This window comes from Pseudovirgaria hyperparasitica, assembly GCF_010093815.1.
Source record: "Pseudovirgaria hyperparasitica strain CBS 121739 unplaced genomic scaffold EJ05scaffold_1, whole genome shotgun sequence".
Lineage (NCBI taxonomy): Eukaryota > Fungi > Ascomycota > Dothideomycetes > Acrospermales > Acrospermaceae > Pseudovirgaria > Pseudovirgaria hyperparasitica.
The window spans coordinates 2,374,401-2,390,736 of NW_022985549.1; the positions used below are offsets into that span (position 1 = coordinate 2,374,401).

A 16,336-nucleotide genomic window follows, 5' to 3' on the forward strand; every position below is an offset into this window, starting at 1 on the left:
CATGTAAGGAACTTACCCATGATAGTGCATGCATACCGTGTGTTTGGGTTTCGCCTAGCCCCAACTTGGGTGCCGGGGATGAGCTGTGTGGCTGGCTGTGGGCGGGCTGTTGCTTCACAGATGCCGATAGTTCACCGCAAATGGATTGACATTCGAAGAAAGTGAGGACATTCGGCATATCCGAAGATAAAGGATTTTGACACCCCAGTACTTTATCCATCCAGCAGAACATACTTATGTCTGCGTTTCGGGATATTAGATAGGCCTGGTCTGTGCGATATTCGGAGAGAAGTCCTTACCTTAGTGTAGCTTTTAGCTCATCCATAGAAGCACCCTCATGAGTCATTTCTCGGGAGCTTATTATATAGAGAGTAGAGATAGTAGCTTACGATTTATATTTTTGCTTTCATATCGAACATACTCCCTAATAAATAAGATAGCTAGTTGCTATTAAGTTTTTCTTCTCGATATCTCTATCTATTTTGCCTGACATCTATAATACTATCTAGCGTTCTATACTTCTATTCTATTATTATAGTTCGTCAAGGTATAGTGTGCATTACGGGGACTATTTATTATGAAAATGTTATTATTATACTAAGCCGCTATCTCTAATTCTATATAAGCTCCCGAGACTACAATTTCATGTGGAAAATGCGGGGGCGTCATATTATACTCTTTGAGGAAGCTCCATATAGAGTTCCATGGTCACGTGTACACAGTATAAACATGAAATCGTAGTAGCACGATGTGTTATGGATCCAAGGTTACAATGTGTCTCTGAACCTTCACACCCAATCAATGCATAGCCGCCTGCAACGCACGCACTTGCTTTGGGCTTAAAATAGGCAGCAATCACTACTTGAGTGACAGCACTATGTTTCAAAAAAGGACTTTGCTTGTTCTATTACCAATTCTGATACGAACTACGAGTCAACGTCACTTTCATATTATATTAATTTGTAGATAGCGTACCTAGTGGCAAAGGCGGAGAATCGCCCCAAGGCAAGAGTACGTTTCTAGTAGACCGCACACAGTATCCCTCAAAGACAGACCAGCGCTCCCTGCTCTTCACGTTGATCGAACAAAAGCACCTCCAGCCATTCCAGGAAAGTTATTTCATCATTCGAGCTCGCGACGATGAGTCGGAGAGACCAGCTACGTCTAAGTATGAAGAACTTGGTCTCTTTGTTGTCCCTGGTCTGGTGAGAGGTGTCCCTCCAGGAGTTCTCTAGAGTGGAGATCCAAAGACTGAAGGACAGAGCGGTGGCTCAGACTCTGTCACAGGTGGGGGAGATGCGGCAGTGATAGCTGACGTCACATCCTAAATTAGACTGTGTTATTCCAAATGAGCAGGTTAGTTCGTGCTGATCAGAAAGCCAGCACGTTACGACAATGTACTTTTCACGAGCGTCGTCTCAGTGTGCCGGCGATGCGTCACTTTGAAGGAACCTTAGATAGGCCCGGTTGGTGCTTCAAACCCTGTCAGAAGCACGCAGTCATTCTCCAACAATGTCTCGTAGATGACACGGGCAACAGTGAAGTGGTTCAGTTGCGGTGACTCGAACTCTTGCTGCCCAAATAGCCATGCTTCTGACGTCTTCATAAACCACCTTGGAACCCGAATGAAGATAGTATGAGGACCAAAGTGCAGACAAGTGCCCAAGCGAACGGAATCCAGGTTGACACTCTATAGTAACCCGCTTGATATACGGTTCCAATTCTGTCATGGGTGAGTATCACATATCTTGTATCATGAAAGCACATACAAGCCTCCCGTAACGCTGCCTGCAATTAATGCCTCCACTCCACCGATCACAGCATATATTATTGGCACCGTCCATATCACCTTATAATTCCGTTTTTGGATCGCAATCGCCCAGAAGCAGACAGCGGCGTGTACAGCAGCGTAGAAGATGAGTGTCCAGAGAAGCGTGAACCTCCAGACGTCTCCAATATTGTATAAGAAATTTGCCTGGGGGCCGGCCACAGGAATTGGCCAGTACAGAGATGGAAATGATGGAGTTGTGTAGCCTAGGGGTGCGGTGCGGATGTTTCGCTGCAAGAAACTGCAGCTCGTCAGTGACTTGGACAGGATCGTAAAATCAGTCGCATACCTCATTGGGCCCTACAAGTTGTGGTCGCGCGGATGCATATTCATCGGATCATGAAGCTGCGACGATAAAAGTGGATGTATGGCGCAACTAGAATGAATGACTATGCTAGTTGCTTGCCTTGCTGCCTTAGACAGCCTGTCGGCGTATCGCAACAAGTAAACCTGACACCTATGGTCACTACACTATGAGAGACCGGTCTTCCTTCTACACGATCTTTTGGCCTTCGATACTGGATGATCAAAGAGTACCACAACAATAGTACAATGTGTGTTTGCGACGATAGCTCCCTTGGCGTTCAGACCACCGGTTAAACCATCACCTACGCCACCGGCCCCTTTCAAACAGCCGTGTCGCATTCACTTTCGTCAACGCGTCTGACTTGTCTTTCCCAACCTCCTTCTCCACAGATCTCTTTGCACTTTTCAAAATATCCACGCTTTTCCATGTCCAATCCGCGAAAAGCTCGTACATTCGTACGGTAGCAAGGATCTTCCGATCGCGTTGTCCTCTACGACAAGCCTCCATTTATCCCTTCGAATTGCGCGCGCATATTGTTTACGCCTGTTCAGCCGCTGAAATATCGTCTGGAAGACACGCTGGTCAACTGATACAGTCATCATGGGCAGCAGAAAAGAGAAGGAGGCCGCACCGCTGGGTGAGGCCCTTGCAAAGAAGGGCGGATTGACGCTTTCGCAATTGGCGAACTACGATGACTTGATCACGGATCTGGTTGTAGATCGTGTATGTACTCCTGTATGATCGCGGGGTTCAGAGTGAACCCTTTATCGGCGAACAATGTCTAACGAGCTTTATGCAGATATATTACTGGACCTCAATTCGCAAGAACAAGCCACGGTATTCGGCAGCCCGAGGCACACGCGAGGAAGAAATCTGCGACGTAATTCGCCAACATGTCATTGAAGAGAAACAGCCCGGGCGTGCGGTGGAAAAGTTCCTTACACAGATAAGCGCCTCGCGCAATTTCTACCAACGCTTACGAACCGTGGACGAAAAGGACCACTTTAAGAAGCACTTGCGGAAATACGTTGATATCTATATGCCGGACTGTCCTTTTGAGGTTACAACAACTAATCGATACACAATCGACACTCATGAAGCGTCCATTACTGCACGCAAGGAGATCAAGAAGGGGGAGACCATCAAATATCTAAGCGGCGTGCAGGTCGCACTCACGAAGGCGGAAGAGAAGGACTTAGACTTGACGAGACGTGACTTCAGTATTGTCATGTCGAGTCGCAAAAAGTGCCCGTCACTGTTCTTGGGCCCGGCACGCTTCGCAAACCACGACTGCAACGCGAACGCAAAGTTGATGACGCACGGTTGGAACGGCATGCAGATTCAATCTGTGAAGCATATTGAGGTTGGCGAGGAAATCACCGTAAAATATGGAGATGACTACTTCGGTGAAGACAATTGCGAATGTTTATGTGAGAGTTGTGAGAAAGCTGGCAGGAATGGATGGGCGGCATACTATGAGGAATCGTCAACCAATGTGTCATCTGACTCTATCTCAAGTCGAGCGCCGAGTCCTGGCCCAGAAGAGTCATCTGGAAATGGAACGCCCTACTCTTTCCGGAAAAAGAGAAAGCATGATGGCGAAGAGGATAACATCGGAAAGGAAGATACACCTGTCTCTAGCAAAAAGCGTCGAAAGAGTTGGGAAAGCGACGTAGCTTCAGGCTCCAGAGTCCCTCAATTCCTCAGCTCTCCAAGCAGGGTGAAACGGCCTAGTCTGCTGTCTCGTACTATTCAGCAAGAGTCGTCCCCAACGCCGCCGGTCAGGCATGATGACACTGTGGCCTCTACCGCACCCATTGATTGCGTTTTGCCGTCTACGAGGCGGCTGAGTAAATCACCTGCCAAGGGAAGAAGAGCCTCTGCTGACCACGCTCCAATCTCTTCATCAGACTCTGAGGCTTCCATTGGATCACCATTCGCCTCATCTGTAAACGATTCAAATCCATCGACCCAGTCTACAGCTGCTAGCTCCGTCGATGACGACCTTATTAGTAAAGTCAAGTCTGAATATGATTCTGCAACCCTTACGGTCGGGGGAGTGGTACTCGGTCCTCAGAGAGCACTAATCCCAAAGTCTGCTTCCAAGGCGCGACTCAACTTACTCCTCGATGCTGATGATTCATCTGATCTCTCTGAACTGTCTGATAGCCTGGAAATGGACGACGTAAGCCAAACAATTCGACGCAGACCCAGAGCCACGCGCGCGAGAAGTCGCCCCAACCTGCTCAGCACACCTATTGCCTCAATCGAAGACCCCGATCGTCCAAATCTGAACCCTCGACGACATGGCGACTATACCATGACCGAAGTGCTACTGTGTAATTTGAATTCACGGTGGGTCAAGTGCCGAACCTGTAATTCAGACTTTGTCCAGGACGATGTGCAAACGCGAGCGGAATGCCCACGTTGCGAGCGTCACTCGAAGTTGTATGGCTACGTTTGGCCAAAATGTGAGAAGGAAAACAAGCACGACCAGGAAGAGCGGATAGTTGATCATCGCATGGTCAACCGCTTCATTGCCCCCGAGGAGGAGAGAGAAGTGCGTCGAGGCAGAAGGGGGCTGAGGGAGGAAATTCTCAAGAGAGAGACTCAGAGCCGGGAGAGGAGCCTGAGCATGGCCGGTTCAGAGAGCCCAAGAAGAAGTGGCAGATCGCGCCTCCGAATATCGTATTGAGCTCGATGCGTCTTTCTCTACAACACATTTCTATATGGAGTATCTCAGCTGCATGTCGATATGCATTGGGTCATGATGAGTAGAGTGCGCTACAACGACTATTGCAGTAACGGCGCCCGGTAGAGGATGCCTGGGGTTAATTCGTGCACGGCTACAACATTACCTATAATCTGCCTCGAAAGCATATGAGGCTGCTAAGATAGGCAGAACACGTTGTGCATTACGCACCTACTGTAAGATTACATATCATCGCCGCTGCTAATGCCATAGCATGATCACCGGCGACATCATAGATTAGATATACACAAATGTACTTCTATATCTGCCCTTTCTGCAAGATTTAATCCATCATGGTTCTCTGCAGTCCTACCAAGCCTGAATGGAGCTTGACCGAAGATCTCATCACTGTGTGTGGTGTCGATTCTCGTCCTACCGCATCTAGCTTGTATCAATGCATCTTCATGTCCCATTCTGTCATCAAGTAGAAGCGGCGGCGGCTGTTTGATATTACATGAGACAGGGAATAGGACTCCTCCTCAGCCGAGATAGCGAAGGAGACTTCCCACATGCATCTAACCGCACTGCCACGTCGCACAGGCATTGTTTGCCCTTCTCTCTTCGGCTCCTTCGCTCCACCTCCGGTGCCACAGGAGACGATTTCCACGACGTAGCACCCTGCTCCAACGCTGTAGACATGTAGTTCAATATCATATCCTAGTCACGGTTACTTGTTTGCCTCAGTATGTCGCTTGTTTGCAAACGCCATTGTGCGTGTACTACGTTGAAGAGTCAGCTGATGGGCTGAGTTCGCACACTGCTGATCTAGTTGCTGGACTGGCAGGACACTCCTTTTCCCCTTCATTGTAGGTTTCTGTATTCGAGCTCGTTCGTGAGAGTGTTTACTGGTGGCAACAGTTGAACCTGCACGTCGCGAAGCGAGACTTATCAAGGACGGATGAGGCTAAACTATACGGCCCTATCGAATTTCTGCAAACTAGACAAATTGCATGGTTGTGGTTCGAGGCAGCTCACCGATATCTTTCCAAGTGTCTCATGTTGACATACAGCATCATCTCGAGTTCTTGATCTCGGCTTCTCGACGAATATCCCTAACCCCTTTATAAACAAGCCTAGACACACCCGGAAGATATCTTCTCTCCACGACATCATGGGCAACGCATCCTCAATGCCACCCCCTATCATCGCCGTCCCCGGCCCCTACGCCAACTACCCGATTGCCGACTACCATGAAGGCGACGAGATCTGCCCTCCCTTCTACTACAGACCGCAGCCCGGTGGTCAACGTTTCCAGCCAGCACCACCCCAACCACCCTACGACCCATCATTCTACGGGCAAGCTAATCACCACCTGCCATACAACCCTCAACATCCACCTCCTCGAGCCCATCTATACCCTCGCGCACGCAGAGATGCAGGCTTCGTCGAAGAACTCCCCGATAGCGACGCCGATGACCATCCTCGTCAACCACCTCCTCGCGCACCTCGCTTTACAAAGGCTGAAATGGACACATATCCGCACGCACAAGCTGCTGCTGCGACTTCCACCAATAGAAACACAGCCGGAGATCCCTTCGTCGACGCATGCATCTGCCCAGGAACATGCAAGTGCCGGGGCAACGGGAAGAAGATCTCCTACCGAGGCCGGGACTCCAGAACCGGCGAAGCACTCTCCGGCACGATCCGTGTCGGGGACTTTGACGGCACGCAGGCAGCGCGCAAAGCGGCGCGGCGGAAGAAAAAGGCGAAGCAGAGCGAGCGAGAACGGGCGGAGAGGATGGAGGAGGGGATTGGGGGCATTCGGGAGGCGGTGGAGAAGGGGAATCGAGGTGTGGAGACGGCGATGGAGAATCTGCCTCGGAGGTTGAGGGAGGCGTTTGAGCATGCTGTGCAAGGGGGTGGTGGAGATGGTGGGGATGAAGGTGAGATGGTTGAGGGGCGTGGGAGGAACGGGGTGCCGTCGCCACATTGGGGACTGCGTGGTAGAGGTGGATATGCCGGTGCTGAGTGCCATGATGGTGACGCATTCGGCGAAAGGGACCAGCATGATATGTATAGGCCGCCACCGATGCGGTCTGGCATGGGCGCTCTGCGCGACCCTAGATATCAAAAACGACCACCGGGACGCCGCCAAGCTCGAAATGCGTTCGACGACCATCAGTTCGAATCTGACGATGACGACAGCTACGATGAAGAGCCATTTGTCGATCACCACAAAGGCCGAGACGGTGCCTTTGGCCACGAAGACCACAGAGCCAGAGGCAGAGCAGCCCACAGAGGCTTTGGCAGAGGCACTCGTGGTCTAGACGGGATGCGAAGAATGCAAAGCCGCATGGGTGGTCCACACGGAGGCAGGAGAGACCACATACATGTCCACGACCACGTCAACGCCGAGCACGGCGACAAGGACATGTTTGGCGGGCGTCTGCGCGGAGGACGAATGGATGATGACTGGAGCACGGAGTCTAGCGATCATTTCGTCGGCAAAGGAGGAGGAGGAAGATGCCGACGAGGGAGAAACATGCGTAAACATGGAGGAGACGAGGATGACTGGGATGATGACGGTGATGATGGTGAGTTCTACACTGACTACTACTGAGTGGCGCCAGCGAGTACGTTGTGATCTTTGTGAATACACCACCATACGTTTAACATTCTTTCCTCCTTTCAGCTTATGGAACGTCATCATATCAGTTCGCTTCTCACTCCAACAAACACTAACAATACAAAATAGCCGCGAAACCGCCAAAACACACCAATCCACCACCAGACCCAAAGACAACAGACCCACAGCCAACTCCGCAAGCCGCACCACCACCACCACCACCAGAAGACCCATCACCAAAATCTCCACCCGCAGTCAATCCCCCCACCCCAAACACCACACCCCCTCAGCACGCCCAGCAAACAAACCCATACCCCATCCCCTCCTACCCACACCCAACACACCCCTTCCCACCAAACCCCTACAACCCCAACCCAAGACCAGGATCCTATCCCCAGCCACCACCCTACCAAACCTACCCAACCGCACCCGCAAACCCCAACTATACCATACCCGCCCAACCCACAAACCTCCAACGCCCACCATACCCCCAGCAAACGCACTTCTTCGACCAACAACAAGGTGTGGCGCCCGGCACCACGCTCCGCGGCACAGCAAACCAATACCCGTATCCATATCCATATCCATACCAAACCCAATATCAAAACCAACACCAACATCAGTATCCGAACCTGTATCCGAATCCGAACCAGCATCCGAACCAGCACCCGAATCCATACCCGAATCCGAATCCAAATCTAAATCCATACCAAGCGCAAGCAACACGTCGAGAAGCCCGTATGGACGAGGATGCAGACGCAGATCCAGATGCAGATGCGAAAATGGGACGTGAAGGGGGTGAAAATCAGCAGGATGAGTGGGATGAAGGGCGGAGCGGGGAAGGTGGTGATGGCGATGAGGGGAAAGGTGAGAGTCCAGATGGGCGGGAAGGGGGAGAGAGAAGAGGAGTTGGGCGGAATGAGAGAAGAGCTGATAGTGGCAGGGAGCAGGATGAGAGGAGAGGGTTCATGTGGGGCGGAAGAGAAGGTGAGAGAGCGAGGAAAGGGAAGGGAGGGGGTGTGAAGGATGTCTAGGCATACATACAAGAATTCCTGATATATTATAAGAACGCGGACCTACTCCACAGCGTACAAATCCGACATGCCGCTCATACTCTCCATCTCTGTCTCACTCAGGCTATCTGCAAGAAAAAAAACTTTCCATATTCAGTCGGCCATCATCAGATCCCACTATCATCCTGGAACGGATTCGGCGGAATCGCACACCTCTTCTCGTTTTTCTTGAACCACGCGTCCCAGTCTTTGCACACCTGTCTGTGCTGCGCCATCTGCGCAACCATCTCCGGGTCCTTGGAGGACAGCAAGGTTTTCAAGTCTTCCTTGCGCTCGATGATCTGCATGGCCAGACCGCTGCTTGCGTGCCAGGCAATATGGCAATGCTGTAAAGAAACACGGGTGCGAGTTAGCAAAGAATGATATTTTCCCTGGGGGTTAGTAATCTTTGTAGCGGAAGGAGTACGTACCACAATCCATACGCCCGGGTTGTCGGCTTTGAACGCCATCACGAGGTAGCCACCGCTTGGGAGTAGGGCCACATCTCGGCGAGGCGGATTGTCCCATTTGAGATTCACCTTGCCGAGCTCGAGGTCCGTCCAGTCCGTTCCTTGGGCAAGCAATGCAAAATCGTGGCCATGGAGATGGATCTGTGATAGTTAGTTCAGGGACCATGAGACACAAAACGCTTGAATCATACCGGATGGGCCGTTGCAATCATAAGCCGCTCTGGTTTACCAACCACCGGCATACCTGGCTTAGGAAGGGGTACTGGCAGGTACTTTGCCGGTTGAGTGACGACCAGGATAATCCACTCATCCTTCTTGGCCTGGGATTCGACAATGACCGAGTCGTCGTTCCACGTCTTGTTGCTGAGATAGTCAATGGTGGGCCTCGCGAAGTCGATCCACATGGAATGGTTGGCGAGGAACCACATGCGGAAGTCATCGTGCTCATGTGGCCGACCAGGATTCTTCTGCAAGCCGACCTCAAAGTAGTCATCAGACGCTACAATGCGTAATCAGTATGTCTGGCTCACACATCATCGATTTCCAAGTATTATCTTACGTGGCAAGTCCATAAGCGGCACTTTCCAGCGATGCATTGGCTTCAATTTGCTGTATGGTTCGTCACGACAGGTCAGATTCCAAGTCGGTCTCCATGAGACCGGCACGCTTGTCTCCTCTTTATTGTATCGGATGACGCCCTGTCGTTCATCGGGCTGGTTGCCGTCCTCGAACGCTTTACAACCATCGGCAGGAATGGCACGCAGCCAATAGTTGCCTTTGCTGGAAACCCATCCATTTGTCGGAATTGGCTCTGCGTGCAAGATCACATGGTATCGTTGACCTGAGTTGTGTTAGATTTGTTAGACTGATGGAATGACTGCACGTACCAATGCCAACCAAGATGTGGTCCGTAGTGTACGGCTCGATCGGGACAAAATCGGATGTGACGACGGTGAGATTGTGGTTATCGATGCTGAAGATGTAGCTAACGACTGTGAGTAGTATTCCTACATGGAGCTCGTCAACCTACGCAGTATCCACGGAGGTGTTGATGATTCTCATGAGGTATCGATTGCCCTGAAAACCTCGTTAGCGAAGGACAGCATGATGCGGGAGCAACTTACCTGTTTAATATGTCTGGTAAACTTCGTTAGGTTAAAAGCACCAGCAAAATTTCCTGTTGCAAGATTAGGCTGGATATCCACATGTAACCAGAAACGCACAAAGAGTTTGCATACCTTTGCCGTTAATCAGCACACTATTCATCTTCGGTATACTCGGTTTGCCAGTCAATTCCCGAACGTAGTCCTTGAACGCGCTCTGATGGCTCCAATCTGTCATCAGAATGGGATCGAGCGCCTCATCGAATTCTGATGACGACGGGCCGTATATCGTCATTGGCCCTGCGACGCCATCACCGTACTGCAGGCTGTAATGGCTGTGGTACCAAGAGCTACCTGAGAAAGAATGAGCAGTCCACATCGAGGCTCCAGCAGGGGACATTGTGACTTACCATATTGCATGGCTTTGAAGATATATGTGGCTTCTTTTTTGGGAGCAATCGGGCATTGCGTGATGCCATTCACGCCATCCATGTGGACAGTATTCAGCTGCCTGATGCCATGCCAATGAATCGTTGTTCCATTACAATCGAGGTTGTTCTTGACATGGATCTTCAGCGTGTCTCCCCAGCACGCTTGGATCCAAGGCCCCGGATAAGACCCGTTGAAAACCTTTCCATCAGGATTGTTCACGCCATCGGCATTGATGGTCTTCTCGCTCAAGTCAAGCCAGTACTAGAGCCTCGTGAGCGAAGCACTGTGAATAAGGAAGTTCCGTCATACCTCGCGAACAATTCCGGGTGGGTAGTAGTTTTCATAATCTGTCGTGATATTGTACTGTTCCTTCGTTTCTGTGTTCTCAAGCCAACACTTCCGATTCGAAGCAGTAGAGCAATTCCGCCATCCCGGACGGTCGAAGTTATACTTGCATGTGAACGGCGGTGCGGGATTATCGGAATCGGGACCTTGAAGAAGTTATAAACCTGTGGCACATGTACACGTGACCGGCTACGACATACCACTAGGTGAATCAAAGCGTACAGGAAACTTGGCGTAGGCGTCGTGTTCAGGAGGACCATTTGATAGATACTCTACCAATGGTTGCTGCGAGTTCGAATTATCCGAGAAAGGAGAGGTAGAGAAGAGTGCAGTGAAGCTAATGACCAACGACTTGCACGCTTCGAGAAACCTCATCTTGACTCCTGGCGCGAGGCACAACCGGTCTAGCAGCGAGTTAGTTTGAGCAGGTTTAGAAATAATGGGCTCAATCCAAAGAATATATAAGTGTCAGGACCCGTAGCCTCGACTCAATTCGAGCTGAGCATACACTCCATCGACAGCTCCCGTGTATTTTCGTCACCAGACCAATCGACTCCCGATAAACGCAACTACCAGCCAGCCATATGTGCATGATGATTCCGGTTTGCATCAATTGTCCTTACATAAATGGCGATAGCTGCGTTCTGGGCGAAGCCAATCGAATCCTTTGATACAAAACGGGAAAGGAATGGTTGTCAGCCATGCCGGCTAGACTGAGATGGTCGGACAGTGGCGTGCGCAGATATGCACGCTTACTACAAGACTCTACGGTGAGAATGGGTGGTGTAAGCAGGAGAAGGTGGTAAACCGACCGGAACAGGATTGATACGAGGACTTGGCTCCTTGGGTATAGAGTTACTGTGAGTATGTGTCGCTACTCACAGGTTATATTGGCAGCTAGACCGCAACATTGCTCTTCCCATATGATCGTCAGACCACATTCAGGCGGAGTTCGCAGGAGAGCCACCAAGCCATCGGACGCACTCTTTGTCAGACCTGGATTGAGTTCGACTGTCGAAGCTGATTCGACTGCTGACCATACCCTGGCCAGGCGATTGAGGTCCAATGAAGGATAATATGATACATTCCATCACAGTTCAAGCAAGCTAGCAACTCTATGCCACGATTGGAGGGAAGCGCTTATGCAGAACATGAAGTGATGCGGCACTAGTCTTGCGAATGAAATGGGATTGTTAAATGAGAAATGAAAGAGGTGGAGATGACTGCTGGAGGAGTAAACAGCTGGACTTTCCAAGTGTCTGAGTCCGGGCGCCAAGTGACCGAAAGCGGTAAGGGGCGGTCGCCTTTGGACTGCAGCTCTACTAAGACTACAGGATCGGGCCGTCATGGATGGGGAAGTCCAGTAGAGTGATCGAAAACATGGACTTTACTGCATGTATAACACCATGCTAGTAAGAGCCGCGTATCTTTGATTCCATATCTGATGTCGAGGATAAGGGTTCTCCTGGCGCTCTGCTCCAGAATCTCGAAACCCAGGAGCCAGTACCAACTCTCCAGCGGCCTCTATCAAAACGATGGCATATTTCAAAACAGGCAGCACTATGACTCGACGGCTGATCGACAGTAACCTCGTCAGCAGGACTGTCAGGCCTCCAATAGTAATCTTCAGAAGGGAAGTGATGCCACTTCAACTCCCCAACAAAACCCCTATTGCAACCTGGAACATTGCAGAACGTGTTATGCTTTAAGCTCTGAGGCAGATCAAGCTTCAACTCCTCCTCCCGGAGATTCCGCAGCCAGAGCGAGTGCGCCGGCCGCGCGATGGGGAAGACGCGTCTCCGATAGAGCACAAGCTCGGGTATGCCACGGCACCGATGCTTCCAAAAGTCAAAACTGGTCCAACAAATGTAGCACTCGTCCGGGGCCACCCGTCTGCCCGGCCGACAAAAGATGTCTTCGATCTCGGTATCACCCATACAAGCACGTGGCCAAAGCTGATCGCGTTCGAAGCCCGATGCACATGCGTTCGGCGTCTGGTTCCAGGACTTCTCAAAGGTGTCCTTGAATGTAAGCCATAGCTTCAACGCCCCGATATGGGGGCAAATAGGAGCCGCTACGCATGCTTCCAACAGGGTATCTAGCAGAGTGTCTTTGAACGACGATCTCGCCGCCCGGGTGTCGGATTCTAGTGTCGCCACCCGGTCCACGTTGATGATGGAAGCGTATCCGTCCTCCTCGAAGAACAGCGTAGGCTGTTTCCCGTGCCTGTGATCCGGGGCCTCGCACAGTACCAGCCCGGCAGATGGCGTTGAAATATCATTTTGACGACGAATGTCCTTCAGGTCGTTATACGATAAGTCGCGGTGCGGACATACTCGGATGCTACCACGACGCCCTATACAAGTGCGTTTCTTGTCCTCCATCTCTCGCTGTTCGTCCGAAAAGTAGTGCCACCAGTGATGCACGCCGCATCCGCTACACCAGAGACTTGAGCGAAGTCTGTAGCTGCGAGGCCCTGTTGCCTGGTCATGTGCTCTACACCGCTCGCATGAGAACAATTGGCGATATATTCTTGCGCCTCGTCCTCTGATACACTTTGTCCTATCATTTTTAAACTTGTCGGTATGAAGAAGACGAAAGAGCTGTACACATGTCCTCGCAACGCTACCCTTATCCGACTCCGACAAATAGCTTGTTATTTGGAACAATAACTCATTCGGAAGTCTTGTAAGACGGTCCTTAAAGGGATCTGGAAGGTGGGGAGCTGTTTGGGCTGACATTTTTCCACCAGGTCTAGGGACGACGTCGTGGAAATCTTCACCTTCATTGGGGTGATCTTTGGTGCGTCGCAGTATGCGTTTGAGCTGTTCAGACACCGACGCGAACGACATCCAATGTTGAGGCATTGTGAGAAGTTTTGAGCAATGAGTTTTCGAAGTGATTGGATCCGTTCGGGGGCAGTGATATTTCAATGTGACCAAGAGCGATATACTACCCGGGTCGGTCCGCTGCGGACTTCTTCAGTAGTATGGTTACTTTCGATTTCGGTCCCAAGTTCATGCATGCTACTGCAATCAGAGCTCATCACTTACTCAAAAGGTTGCCAGTCGTATACTCTTGATTTGAAGACTAGGTACATGAGACTATGGATGTTGGACTACAGGATACATGCATGCAAGCTCACTAGCTTCGCCTCTGATGGGTACTCGCCTCATCACAACAACATCCGAGACAGAGATATGCGCATAACTTATGATAGGTCGCTGTTGGACGACCGTCAGTATCAGAGATCAGTGCGCCAATGGATGGAGCTGGACCGTTGAGAGTCGCTGAATGTTTTGGCGTTCAAGATCGACTGCTCGACCAGACTGTTTGAGATCGCAATTCATGTGGAGGGGTTTTGGCGTACCCTGCAGGGTGTCGGTCTGACGTGAATCGTTGTGGAAAGACTGCTAGTGGTGTATCGGTATCGAATTGAAGAATTTCCCATTATGAAGCGAACGAAGCATTTTTTGTGATATCTGCTTCGGGAAAATCTGGTCTCCCCTCTGTTGATATAGGATCTCAAAGAAACTTGCCTGGATGCAGAGAAGCTGGGATCCTGTCGGACTGAAACTTCCACCCTATAGCCTGCAGAGATCAAAGCTTTTGTCCCTTGGTATCAGAATGTTAAACTGAACAACCTCGAAATAGTGTGTTGTGGTGTTTTGTCGCATCTAGGATCCCACCTCATCGAAACCTGAAATCGCTTGTCTTGTTTTATGGTGTGTGACCAAAGTCGGAAAGCCAGCTTGGACTCACGTAACTTGAAGTCCCATTGCATCAGAATCCACAAACAACTAGCTTGCATCCAAAGAACTTGTTGTTTCAATGCATCAGAGTTTCGACAGAGCCAGTCTTGAACCGTGCAAATCAGTCTTCTATTGCCACATACCGTCGAAACAGCTGACCCAGACTTATTAGATCGGAATGTCCATCGCATGGAGATTCGGATTTAGTCAACTTGGATCCTCGGAGTCTCTATGTCGACTTCATAGAATCCTCGAGACTGTCAGCCTGGAAGCACCAAAAATGCCAGCCTGTAGCATCGAAAGTCGATCGTGGTCGGTAGGTAAGTTTGTTTGGGGTTTGTCTTGGTTTCCCAATCCGGGTTTATGTCCGGAAAGGTACTCGTCCTCAGCACTGCGTAAAAGTGCAAACCCTCGCTGAGGTCACAGGACACGTCTGAGCCGTGTACGACTGTGCTTGTCATCCTAGGTTGGTGCTGCGCCGTATCGCACCTAGGATTCGGTTGGCGGCCTAGAGAACCACGGTATTCGGTTCTCTATGAGGCCCGGCTGGCTCTCCTGACTGCTCACCAGGAGCAGTCTCCAACCCCCCTCCCCCTTCTCCTCACCTCCCTCTCCCTCTCCTCCTCCCTCCCCTCCCTCTCCTCCTCCTCTCCTCCTCCCCCCGCAGCCACACCCACAACCTCTCCTCCTCTCTCCCCCTCCTCTCCTCCTCCCTCCGCAGCCACACCCTCACCCTCTCCTCCATCTCCTCCATTCTCCTCCGCACCTCTCTCTCCACCGCCTCCTCAATCCTCCTCTCACTTCCATCCCCTTGCCCGAACCATGCTCGCTGGATGCAAGCCCAGCTGAGAACGAAGGCGACGCACGTCGCCCAGGTGCCAAGGATGCCAGCCTTGTCCCACCAGGAGGACATGTCCGCCATCGTCTCTGCTGGCGGCTCGGGGTTCGGGGGGAGGTCGAAGATAGGAGGTCGAGGGAGTGGTGGAGAGGGCTGAGGCAACGGAAGATGCGGAAGGGATGGGCACCAAAGAATGAATTTGTATAAAAAATATACAAAGGGTAAGAACGAAAGAAGATAGTAATAGCTCTGTGAAAAGAGCAAAGAATGGATGTTCTGGCGGATTGTGTTATGATGCCAGCTGAAGAGAGGAAGAGAAGAGTAAGGGAATGGAAACTGGCTTTTATATTCAGATCATAACAGCCTTCTCATCTCTTCCTTCCCCCCTGAGTTCTGATCGAGGAAGAGCTTATACCAGACGAAACTTCTACGGTTGAAATTTGGAAAGACCTACGGCTACCGTCTCCGTCAGTAACGACTGATCTCTTCGTCCATGGTCCGTGTTGGAAAGGAGTACCCGGTATAGATGGAGGGCCATATGCCTCTGCACCAGGTGTATATAGGTACACGTCCGTGAAAGCAAAAACAATACGTCTCACACAGAAATCTCTAGAGTGCTACATACACACACGCACACACGTTCGGCCTGACCCAGGGCATTTTAAACATATGTAGAATTTTCCTCTATCAAAACATATGTAACACTGACTTTGAATTTCCCCCGTGACTCGCCCGCGATACAGAATGCCGCCTCGCCACGATGTGACACTATAAAATAAAAACCCAATAACACAAGCTCCCTGAAGTCCTCATTTTCACCTCCCCCCTCCAACAAAAGCCAACAACCCACCACCTTCCAGCCTGCCAACCTACCAACCATTCACCGGCCAG

General features: G+C 50.8%; 6 protein-coding genes across 6 annotated transcripts; 2 read left to right on the forward strand and 4 right to left on the reverse strand.

The window, feature by feature from the left end:
- Positions 1-1,602: 1,602 nt before the first annotated feature.
- Positions 1,603-2,122, reverse strand: EJ05DRAFT_496087 (uncharacterized protein; the record flags this gene model as incomplete). The annotated part of the gene is made up of 3 exons (XM_033746334.1): positions 1,603-1,723; positions 1,770-2,069; positions 2,118-2,122. 3 exons carry the CDS (start codon positions 2,120-2,122, stop codon positions 1,603-1,605), a joined length of 426 nt encoding a protein of 141 aa, XP_033605708.1.
- Positions 2,123-2,285: 163 nt separating this feature from the next.
- On the forward strand, positions 2,286-5,136 carry EJ05DRAFT_447670 (uncharacterized protein). The gene is made up of 2 exons (XM_033742279.1): positions 2,286-2,858; positions 2,935-5,136. Exons 1-2 carry the CDS (start codon positions 2,736-2,738, stop codon positions 4,828-4,830), a joined length of 2,019 nt encoding a protein of 672 aa, XP_033605709.1. The 5' UTR covers positions 2,286-2,735; the 3' UTR covers positions 4,831-5,136.
- An 862-nt stretch (positions 5,137-5,998) lies between these two features.
- On the forward strand, positions 5,999-8,487 carry EJ05DRAFT_506874 (uncharacterized protein; the record flags this gene model as incomplete). Its single annotated transcript, XM_033747866.1, has 2 exons — positions 5,999-7,421; positions 7,583-8,487. The coding sequence occupies 2 exons, from the start codon at positions 5,999-6,001 to the stop codon at positions 8,485-8,487; spliced, it is 2,328 nt and encodes a 775-aa protein (XP_033605710.1).
- Positions 8,488-8,633: 146 nt separating this feature from the next.
- On the reverse strand, positions 8,634-11,230 carry EJ05DRAFT_496090 (uncharacterized protein; the record flags this gene model as incomplete). The annotated part of the gene is made up of 11 exons (XM_033746335.1): positions 8,634-8,852; positions 8,937-9,116; positions 9,167-9,474; positions 9,535-9,816; positions 9,863-9,960; positions 10,006-10,052; positions 10,100-10,152; positions 10,214-10,432; positions 10,489-10,771; positions 10,820-11,001; positions 11,056-11,230. The coding sequence occupies 11 exons, from the start codon at positions 11,228-11,230 to the stop codon at positions 8,634-8,636; spliced, it is 2,046 nt and encodes a 681-aa protein (XP_033605711.1).
- An 867-nt stretch (positions 11,231-12,097) lies between these two features.
- On the reverse strand, positions 12,098-14,099 carry EJ05DRAFT_31986 (uncharacterized protein). Its single transcript, XM_033740751.1, has one exon. The coding sequence runs from the start codon at positions 13,720-13,722 to the stop codon at positions 12,265-12,267; it is 1,458 nt and encodes a 485-aa protein (XP_033605712.1). The 5' UTR covers positions 13,723-14,099; the 3' UTR covers positions 12,098-12,264.
- A 1,109-nt stretch (positions 14,100-15,208) lies between these two features.
- On the reverse strand, positions 15,209-15,529 carry EJ05DRAFT_516672 (uncharacterized protein; the record flags this gene model as incomplete). The annotated part of the gene is made up of 1 exon (XM_033748661.1): positions 15,209-15,529. The coding sequence occupies one exon, from the start codon at positions 15,527-15,529 to the stop codon at positions 15,209-15,211; it is 321 nt and encodes a 106-aa protein (XP_033605713.1).
- Positions 15,530-16,336: the final 807 nt, after the last annotated feature.